The sequence below is a fragment of the Pongo abelii genome, chromosome 8 (genome assembly GCF_028885655.2).
Source record: "Pongo abelii isolate AG06213 chromosome 8, NHGRI_mPonAbe1-v2.0_pri, whole genome shotgun sequence".
Taxonomy (NCBI): Eukaryota; Metazoa; Chordata; class Mammalia; order Primates; family Hominidae; genus Pongo; species Pongo abelii.
This window is the reverse complement of record NC_071993.2, coordinates 140587544-140598032: the sequence shown is the minus strand read 5'-3', so window position 1 is coordinate 140598032 and position 10489 is coordinate 140587544. Positions and strand designations below refer to the sequence as shown.

The following is a 10489-nucleotide window of genomic DNA, read 5'->3' as shown; positions in this document are numbered from 1 at the left end:
ATGCTCAAATTCTAAGTACAAAAATATTGCCATGGTTCTGATGTTCTTAAACCACCTAATACCCTAATGCCTAGCTGTAAACATTTTTGGGCATTAGAGACGTGGCCCCTCCGTGGAAGACAGAAGCCTCCCAGGTGGTTTCTGGGCTGAGTGGGGCAGTCAGGGCCTCCTGCTAGGTCAATGCCCCCAAGCCCCCTCCTCACCAAGCCAGTCCCTCACACCCAGAGGGGGCAGCCTGGGTCTTGCTGCCTTTGTCCCTGGGATACAGAATTGATGAAACCCTAAATGTTAACGATAAAGATTTTTGTACTTGAAGGAAGCTGCATTCCCTCATGGTCCTAGGAGCACAAAACCACAATAAAACCCTGTGGAATTTGAATTTCTCTCACAGGTGTCTGATAGGCAGGTGTCCCCGGAGAGACCAGTCTGGTGACACAGCAAATGCAGGTGGGGCTGCTGGCTACAGAGGGAGGCTGGGGCTCGGGAGGCTGGGGGTCAGGGAACACCCTAGGAGGGGTGATTTCAACAGAGACCAGAGGGTGAGAAGAGAGGAGCCCTGCAGATCTAGGCTGGGGTGGAGAGGCCGGAGAGGGGCCTGGACTCCCAGCACACTCACCCCAATACCACCGGGCACCCCAGCACACTCACCCCAATACCACCGGGCACCCCAGCACACTCACCCCAATACCACCTGGTACCCCAGCACTGCCCACACCCCAACACCCCCCGGCACCCAGCACACTCACCCCAACACCCCCCACCACCCCCTGGCACCCAGCACACTCACCCCAACACCCCCCACCACCCCAGCACTGCCCCCACCCCAACACCCCCTGGCACCCGGCACACTCACCCCAGCACTGCCCACGCCCCACACACTCCCCAGCTCCCATGGGCTGGGCACCGTTTCTCATTTCAGGCCTTATTATGTATTCACTTCCTCCAGAAAACCCCCGGCCTCAGGGCAGGGCACCCCTCATTTCCCTAGTGCCCTGTGAACCTCTGAAGTGGACGCCTGATGCAGCATCAGTTGATGAGCAAGAGGAGGGTTGTCAGCTATGCTGTCATCCCAGGCAGCAGCCACAAGAATGCAGGGGGACGAGAAGCAACTACAGGACCCAGAGTTCAGGGAACCCACAGTGTGGGGCCACGTGTGGTTGTGAGGATTGGAGACACAGGGCCCTGTGCAACCTGGGCCTGGAGCAAGACAAAGACAACAGCAGCAGATGCTGGAGCCCCAAGGCAGGAAGGACAGGACGGCCCCAAGGCAGGAAGGATGGCTCTGGACACTGCGGCTGTAACTTGCTTTATGTGTCCAGCGTCTCCGTGAGCATCCGGTGTCTCAGCTCAAGTCAACCCTGGCCAGACTCCAATAACAGACACAAGAACTGAGAAGGTGGCCCCAGTTACCAAAAGCCAGAGGACCCTATTAACATCCCCAAATCTCAAGCCAGATTGAAATCTGTCAGAGGAAATGAGGGTCCCAGCCTCCCCCGGCACAGGTGGAACAGAGTAGGCTGGGCCCAGCTAGAGCCTCGGCCTGGGCTGTTGCACCTGCGCGGCCCACAGACTGAGGAGGCGGTCGGCCTCCCTCCATCCCGACAGCAGAGCCCCATGCGTCGTGGAGTAAAACGTGCGATGTGTGGCTTCCCCCGCAAACAGGATCTGGAGCTGCAAAGAAGAACCAGGGTTAGAATGGGGATGCAATTCAGACAGCAGGGTCTGGGCAAAGAAACACAGGAAATGGCTCACAAGCATCCACCAAGAGGTGGGAAAACAGTTCACACACCTCCACCAACGGACGAGAAAAGGGCTCGTGTACCCACCAACAGCCAGGAAAACAGCTCACACACATCCACCAACGGGCGGGAAAACAGCTCACACGCACCCACCAACGGGCGGGAAAACGGCTCACACGCACCCACCAACGGGCGGGAAAACGGCTCACACGCACCCACCAACGGGCGGGAAAACGGCTCACACGCACCCACCAACGGGCGGGAAAACGGCTCACACGCACCCACCAACGGGCGGGAAAACGGCTCACACGCACCCACCAACGGGTGGGAAAACGGCTCACACGCACCCACCAATGAGCAGGAAAGGAAGCGACTGCACCCCGCGGCTCAGGTGTGAACAGCGTTTAGAGAAAACAAGGGGTGTAAACACTGAATAGTGATCTGGCCTCAACTCCTGGATCACATATGGGGAGGGTGGGGGAGGGATCTGGGAGTCGGGTGGGCAGAGGAAGAAAGCTACAGCCTTATGTGATGGAATGAGAAATCAATTAGTAACACCTGAAACTGGAAACTCAAGAAGCAACATTTCCAAGCAGGCTCACTGAAGAGAAATCATGAGCTGAGTGGAAAACTGAACACTGACTAAATATTGGATCATATCGAGGAATGATTATTAATTTTTAAGTGGGTAAATGGTATCATAGTTATATGGTTTTATTTTTATGTTTTCTGAGACAGAGTCTTGCTCTGACACCCAGGCTGGAGTCCAGTGGTGCAGTCATAGCTTACTCCAGCCTCAACTTCCTGGGCCCAAGCCTGAGCAGCTGGGACTGCAGGTGCATGCTACGATGCCTGGCTACTTGTGTGTGTGTGTCTGGGGACCGACTCTCACTATGTTGCCCAGGCTGGTCTCCAACTCTTGGCCTCAGCAAACCTCCTGCCTAGGCCTCCCAAGGCACTAGGATTACAGGTGTGAGCCACTGCCCTCAGCATCATAGTTAAGTATTTTACAAGGATGTCTTTATCTTTTAGAGACAGGCACCAAAATATCCCCAGGTGAAACAATGTCCTGTGTGAGACATGCTTAATAAGAAAGGGTGGAGGTGGGCGGGGAGCAATCTTGGCTTAGGGGAAGCCTGGTGGGTACTCAAAGGTTCTCCCTACTTTTGTATGTTTGACATTTTGCACAGGAAACGTTTCTCAAAACGTGGTAGCAGAAACATGTTTTTAGAGATGCAGTAATCTTAGCGATCAGAATCAGCTGGGAGCACAGTCTGGGAAGGGCAAAAGGGGCTCCACCTGCCATTTTGGTTTTATTTTCTTTTGTTAGCACTGCAGAATTCTCTGACTTTTTAAGCTATGTGTGTGTATAATTCTCACAAAAACAATACATTTAAAAATTATTCTTAGTTTCAAAAAGAACATGGCTTCCGAGTCTGCGGTCCCAGCCCACCCGTCACTGGCTGGTGCTTCTGCAGCGCCAAGACTCAGCGGGGGCCTCTGCAGCGGGACCCACGCCCCCCGACCGGGGCACGCCACATACCTGGGCGCCGGCGCCGTCTGCAGGGAGGGGCTGAGCCATCAGGTCCAGGTCGCCCCCAGTGCTGCCCACGGCCACGTAGCTGTAGGAGCCCCTGGTGTACGGGGCGCTGTGCCAGCGAGACCGCAGGACGCTCTTGGGCGCGGGGAGCCGTGGGTTTCCTGAGCCAGACACTGCATGTTAATCGAGAACTCTCACCCACAGGTCTGCAACTCTTTTTGTCATTTTTAAAGATTGAGCAGTTTAACGTGAAAGATGCTACGCAGGAAGAAAACTGAGCAGCAGAGTGCGTCAGGAGAGGTTCTTCCTGCCGCCTCTGACCCGAGAGCAGCGGGCCAGGACCTGGGGGCCGTGAAGGCAGCAGCTACTGTTTCCGAGCCTTGGGTTCCTCCTCTGTAAAAATCTGATCAAGGACAACCGCATTTATTTTGGTGGCAGAAGTAGGAAGTGTTTGCAAAGTCATTTCACTTCCTCGGAGGTAAGAACTGTTACTGACCCCGCTAACGTGAGGAAGGATGGTCCCTAGAGATGTACAGAGTCAGCCGAATTTAGTTTTTCTCTGTTCTGCAAAGTCTAGTTTCTGTTTAGAGATCAACCAGTAACGAGCAGAGGCAGGAACCGGCATGTGTGGTGAGTACCTGTCACTCTCCGGAGCACCTGGGTGAGACACAGAAGTACTTCTTCATCCGACAGAGTCTCCATGAACTCAGACTCAAGCCCGGCAATGAACCCACAGAGAACGTGGACAGACCTGCATGGAGAAAGAGAGCCCTGGGATGACGGCGTCCAGCCCAGCTCTCCGCCCGCGTCTCTCAGCAAGGAACCACTGATGGAGCAGGGGCCCCAGGGGCACAAAGAGCCATCCCCGCAGAGTGTGGGCGGCAAAGTCCTGGGCATCCGAAGACCCTGCCAGGGACCCTCAAGATCACAGCCATCTTCAGACACTAAGACAGCATTTGCTGTTTCCACCACGCCGACATTTGCACCTGAGCAAGAGCCAGGGCAGGTAAACCGTTCCTTAGCAGAATCAGGCAGCAACAGGACCCACATGCACCTACAGGCGTTCCTACCACCGCACACGCGGGTTACAAAATGCTCCTTTTTGCAGCCGTAAAAGAACGAGATCATGTCCTTTGCAGGGACATGGATGGAGCTGGAGGCCATTATCCTTAGCAAACTAACACAGGAACAGAAAAGCAGATAGCACATGCTTTCCCTTTCAAGTGGGAGCTAAATGATGAGAACACACACTGGAGCCTATGGGAGGGTGGAGGATGGGAGGAGGGAGAGGAGCAGGAAAAATAACTAATGGGTACTAGGTTTAATTCCTGGGTGATGAACTAATCTGTACAACAAGCCCCCATGATACACGGTTAGCTATATAACAAACCTGCACGTGTACCCCTGCCTCTGAATATAAAAGTTAAAATATATATATTAAAAAATAAATAAAAATGCTGCTTTCACTTGAGAATGTCCTTGATCAAAGGCAGTAAAAGCTACTAATTTTATTAAATCTTGACCCTCGAGTTCATGTCTTTTTAATAATCTGCGTGGAGGGCCAGGCACGGTGGCTCAGGCCTGTAATCCCAGCACTTTGCGAGGCCGAGGCACGCAGATCACGAGGTCAGGAGTTCGAGACCAACCTGACGGGGTGAAACCCCGTCTCTAAGAAAAATACAAAAATTAGCCAGGCGTGGTGGCGGGCGCCTGTAGTCCCAGTTACTCGGCAAGCTGAGACAGGAGAATGGCATGAACCCGGGAGGTGGAGGTTGCGGTGAGCCAAGATCACACCACCGCACGCCAGCCTGGGCGACAGAGTGAGACTCCGTCTCAAAAAATAATAATAATCTGCATGGAGAAGCGGGATCCGCGTAGAACACTCCTGCTGCGTGTGGTGCACAGTGGCCGTGGAGGACTCGCCCTGCACAAGCTCATTCCAGGTGGGGCTGGCACGTCTTTCACAGACAGGCTCAGAACTCAGGAGAGCACCGGACAGACAAACCATGGCTGGTATTTGGCGACATTTTCTTGAAAATGAGCAAAGTGTCTCTATCACAGGAAAACAACTAACAAATAGTATTTATAGACAATGACAAAGTTTAAGCTCTCAAGCAAAAACTGCAATTTTAGAAAAGCTTGTTTCTGCCACCAACAGCATAACAGCTTCCCAATCCTGACTTTTCTGAGATCAGTGGTATGTTAATAAATTTGATTTTTTATATTGTATAATGAAATGTATCAACATTTGGAAGACTACATGAACCAATATATATATTTTTTCTAAGACATGGCCTCGCTCTGTTGCCCAGGCTGGAGTTCAGTGGCTTGATCACAGCTCACTGCAACCTCCGCCTCCTGGGCTCAAGCAATCCTCCCACCTCAGCCTCCCAGTAGCTGGGACCACAGGCACACACCACCACATCTGGCTAGCTTTTTGTATTTTTGGTAGAGACTGGGTCTCGCTTTGTTGCCCAGGCTGGTCTCAAACTCCTGAGTTCAAGCCATCTGTACACCTTGGCCTCCCAAAGTGCTGGAATTACTGTCATGAGCCACCAAGCCCAGCCTAGTATTTTCCAGTGACTAAAGTCATGGATAGGTAAAAGATCCATTTAAAGTGCAAGACAGACAAATAGATTTCAGTGTCACAGAAGACAAAAAATTCACTGGTGTGCTCTCCGATTTCTTATTTGGCCAACCTTTAAGGAACTACTACTACTTCTTGACTTTTGATGTAGTATCAAAGAATACCCACAATCATTTCAAAAGCTATTTAAATATCACTCCTTTGGCCGGGAGCGGTAGCTCATGCCTGTAATCCCAGTACTTTGGGAGGCCAAGGTGGGCAGATCACTTGAGGTCAGGAGTTCGAGACCAGCCTGACCAACATGGAGAAACCCCGTCTCTGCTAAAAATACTAAATTAGCCAGGTGTGGTGGTGGACACCTGTAATCCCAGCTACTCGGGAGGCTGAAGCAGGAGAATCGCTTGAACCCGGGAGGCGGAGTTTGCAGTAAGCCGAGATCAAGCTATTACACTCCAGCCTGGGCGACAAAAACGAAACTCCGTCTCATAAATAAATAAATATCACTCCTTCTTCCAACCACATATCCATGTAGATCCACATTTTCTTCCTATATTTCAACCAAAATGAAACATCACCACAGAGTGAATGCAGAGGAGGCCTGAGAACCCAGATGTCTTCTATTAAGTGTAACACTAAAGAGTTTTGCAGAAAAGGCCGGGCGTGTTCGCTCACACCTGTAATCCCAGCACTTTGGGAGGCCGAGGTGGGCGGATCACTTGAGGCCAGGAGTTCGAGACCAGCCTGGCCAACATGGCAAAACCCTGTCTCTGCCAAAACTACAAAAATTAGCTGGGCATGGTGGCACACACCTATAATCCCAGCTACTCGGGAGGCTGAGGCAGGAGAATCGCTTGAACCCAGAAGGCAGAGGTTGCAGTGAGCTGAGATCATTCCATGCATTCCAGCCTGGGTGACAGGGAGACCTTGTCTCAAAAAAAAAAAAAAAGTTTTGCAGAAAAGACAAAACTGCTGCCACCCTTCATTAAATTTTAAGAAAATATTCATTTAAAAATGTTATTTATGCTAACATAGAATAGGTTTGTTACTATCATCTCAAATAATTTAATTTATCATGTGATGGCTGGGCACGGTGGCTCACGCCTGTAATCCCAGCACTTTGGGAGGCCGGCGGGCGATTCATTTGGTCGGGAGATCGAGACCATCCTGGCTAACACGGTGAAACCCCGTCTCTACTAAAAATACAAAAAATTAGCTGGGCATGGTGGTGGGTGCCTGTAGTTCCAGCTACTCGGGAGGCTGAGGCAGGAGAATGGCGTGAACCCAGAAGGCGGAGCTTGCAGTGAGCTGAGATCGCACCACTGCACTCCAGCCTGGGGGACAGGGTGAGACTCCATCTCAAAATATATATATATTTTATTTATCATGGGGTAAATTTACAGATGTGACTCACATAAACAAAAGCTCTTTGAGATCCCCAACCCTTTGCAGATATATAAAAGGATGGGACAGCTACCACCCCGTGCCACAGGGTCCCACCAAGGCACTCAGGGTCCCACTGATGTCCTAAGCAAGAGAGCACAGGAGATGGGGCTGGGCCTGGAGCAGGTGGCTCTACACACAGTCACCCACCCGACTGCCCACCAGCAACCCAGGCCTATCTCAACACCTGGAATGCCAGTTTTCTTTCTTTTTTTTTTTAGACAGAGTTTTGCTCTTGTTGCCAAGGCTGGAGTGCAGTGGCACAATCTCAGCTCACTGCAACCTCTGCCTCCCAGGTTCAAGCGATTGTCCTGCCTCAGCCTCCTGAGTAACTGTGATTACAGGTGCCTGCCACCACACCGGCTAATTTTTTGTATTTTTAGTAGAGACGGGGTTTCATCATGTTGGCCAGGCTGGTCTCAAACTCCTGACCTCAGGTGATCCACCTGCCTCAGCCTCCCAAAGTGCAGGGATTACAGACGTGAGCCACCGCGCCTGGCCAAAATGCCAGTTTTCTCTTCAGTGTGAAGGAGACACACAGGCTTCCCCCGTCACAGGTGCAGAGCTGGTCTGCAGCCTGTAGCCTCCTGCTCCCAGTGGATGGCAACTATGAACCATCTGGCAGGCATGCCCTACATCCCACCCCATTCCAGGTCTTTCAGAACAAGAACTCGGTGCCCTCTCCTGTGGCATCTCTCAGTGGAAATGTGGAATTATATCTGCCATCTGACTACATCAGGCTGTCTTTGTGTTTTAATCTTGCTGGAAAACTCAGTCCCTCCATCCCCACATCACTCATCGGATTATCTCCTGAATGGCCACGTGGTCTAGATATGCTGTTTCTAAGCGGGCCAGCCCATACAAGTGAGCCTTTCCTCTGTGGGTCTCCCATTCCATTACTTCTAGGAATGTTTCCTTCAATTATTTCATCCCGTTTAAGTATTGTCTCCCCAGGTATGGGCAGATGGTGTTTCGAAGTTCTTCTGTATCTACAAGCCCCAGCTCCCTGCAACATTCCAGTAAACACGTTCCCACTGACTGAAGAATGAGCCTGCCTGCAAGTCCACAGACACATTCTGGGCCCTGAGGGACGCTGACAACCCGCATACAGCAGGCCGCCATCTGTCCCCGCAGGGGTCAGGCCCAGGTGCAGCCAGCACCTGGGCCGGGGTGGGGCACTCATGGGATCCCTACCCATTAAACCCCCTAGAAATGCCCTGCCGTGAACGGACACGCTGCTGCGTCCTCCATCAGATGAAGGCCTAGGAGCCAGCCACTCGCGGAACTTCTCAGGGAGCAAACATACGCAAAAGCAGGCAGGACCACAAAACCAATGAGCTTCTGGAACCAGGCGTCCTGTAGTGCGGGGGCAGCGTCCTCCAGGGGCGACGTGTCCTCCCACACCAGCTGGATCAGCTGGCAGTCTGGCTCCCAGAAGGGCTCCTCAAACTCCAGGAAGATTTTGTTGTTGGTGCCAAAGCCTATCTTCCTGATTGCTTCTGCCTTCTCAGCCGGCAGGGGAGGGTCAAAGAAGGTGTCCAGATGTTCCTTGAGAAAACCTGGAATTCAGAATTGGACCCTTCTTACATCACATAAAGCCCTCCATGGAAGTCCTGTCTGTCCAGACCTTGGATCCCGCAATTTCCCCTGCTGGAGTTTATCCTACAGACACATTCACACAAGCAGTTTTACCTCTTTGTCCTTGTTTTTGAGGTAGGGTCTTGCTCTGTTGCCCAGGCTAGAGTGCATGCAGCACCCTGATGAGGGCTCACTGCAGCCTTGACCTCCCCGGCTCAAGCAATTTTCCCATATCTTGTGAGCCTCCGTCCCCACCTTTCACATAAGTGTTTTTTGTTTTTTGGGTCTTCTTTTTTTTTTTTTTTTTTTGAGATGGATTCTCACTCTGTCACCCAAGCTGGAATGCAACGATGCCATCTTGGCTCACTGCAACCTCCACCTCCCAGGTTCTAGCGACTCTCCTGCCTCAGCTTCCCAAGTAGCTGGGATTACAGGCACCCACCACCACGCCCAGCTAATTTTTCTATTTTTAGTAGAGATGGGGTCTCGCCATGTTGGTTAGGCTGGTCTTGAACTCCTGACCTCAGAGGTGATCCACCCGCCTCAGCCTCCCGAAGTGCTGGGATTACAGGCATGAGCCACCCTGCTTGGCCAACACAAGTATTTTTAAGTGCACATGTAAAACTGCATGAAATAGAAAAAGCGAAGACCACCTAAATTTCCATCTATGCTTATGAAACAATGACAAGAAAACACTGCGTGGCAAATTAACTGGCTCCTTTTTTTTTTTTTTTTTTTGAGACGGAGTTTCACTCTGGTCACCCAGGCTGGAGTGCAATGGCACAATCTCAGCTCACTGCAACCTCCGCCTCCTGGGTTCAAACAATTCTCCAGCCTCAGCCTCCTGAGTAGCTGGGACTACAGGCACCCAACGGCTAATTTTTGTGAACTGGCTCCTTATAAACAAAATGCTCACAGTTGTAACAATGTATCTACTGACAATGTCCCCGGTGATCAGCACTTAGCAGGCCCTGCAAGCACTTACTCCAAACATGAATGAACAAAGCCACTGGAGTGAAACAAAAAAGACCACTGTAGATCTATGTGTGCTGATTTGGAAACACTGACAAGTTCTATTAAGAAAAAAAACAAAAACAGGCAAACTGAGCAACAGATTTTTGGTTTTGTTTTTTTTTTTAAGACAGAGTCTCACTCTGTCACACAGGCTGGAGTGCAATGGCACCATTTCGGCTCACTACAACCTCCACCTCCCCTGTTCAAGCAATTCTCCTGCCTCAGCCTCCCAAGTAGCTGGGATTACAGGTGCCTGCCACCATGCCCAGCTAATTTTTGGATTTTTAGTAGAGACAGGGTTTCACCATGTTGACCAGGCTGGTCTCGAACTCCTGACCTCAGGTGATCCACCTGCCTCGGCTTCCCAAAGGCCTGGGATTACAGGCGTGAGCCACCGCGCCCAGCCGGCAGCAGATGTTCATGTGTGGACGATGACTGCATCTCTGGGAAACAGCAATGGGGTCTGAGTGCTCATCCCTGTTCCTGGGAGGGCACAGCCACCCCTTGGAGACAGGAGTTAGGGCTGCGGAGGCTCTTGCTTTTCATCACACACCCATCAATCACACCTAGATTTCCAAGTGAGTGCTGGCA

General features: G+C 51.5%; 1 protein-coding gene across 6 annotated transcripts in view; it reads right to left on the bottom strand.

Moving 5' to 3' along the window:
- Positions 1 to 1290: 1290 nt before the first annotated feature.
- The window catches only part of PAOX (polyamine oxidase), a 20536-nt gene continuing 11337 nt past the window's right edge, over positions 1291 to 10489 (bottom strand). For 3 of the 6 annotated variants that reach the window (XM_054523109.2, XM_054523108.2, XM_054523110.1), the window contains 4 exons: positions 8613 to 8865; positions 3918 to 4030; positions 3283 to 3452; positions 1291 to 1671 (listed from right to left, as the gene is read on the bottom strand). In XM_054523109.2, the coding sequence (XP_054379084.1) occupies positions 1528 to 1671; positions 3283 to 3452; positions 3918 to 4030; positions 8613 to 8865 (680 nt within the window). In that variant the 3' untranslated portion in view covers positions 1291 to 1527. Of the gene's footprint in view, positions 1672 to 3282; positions 3453 to 3917; positions 4031 to 8612; positions 8866 to 10489 lie in introns of those variants that run through there. The other 3 variants (XM_024254320.2, XM_054523107.2, XM_002821302.5) reach the window with 2 other exon arrangements.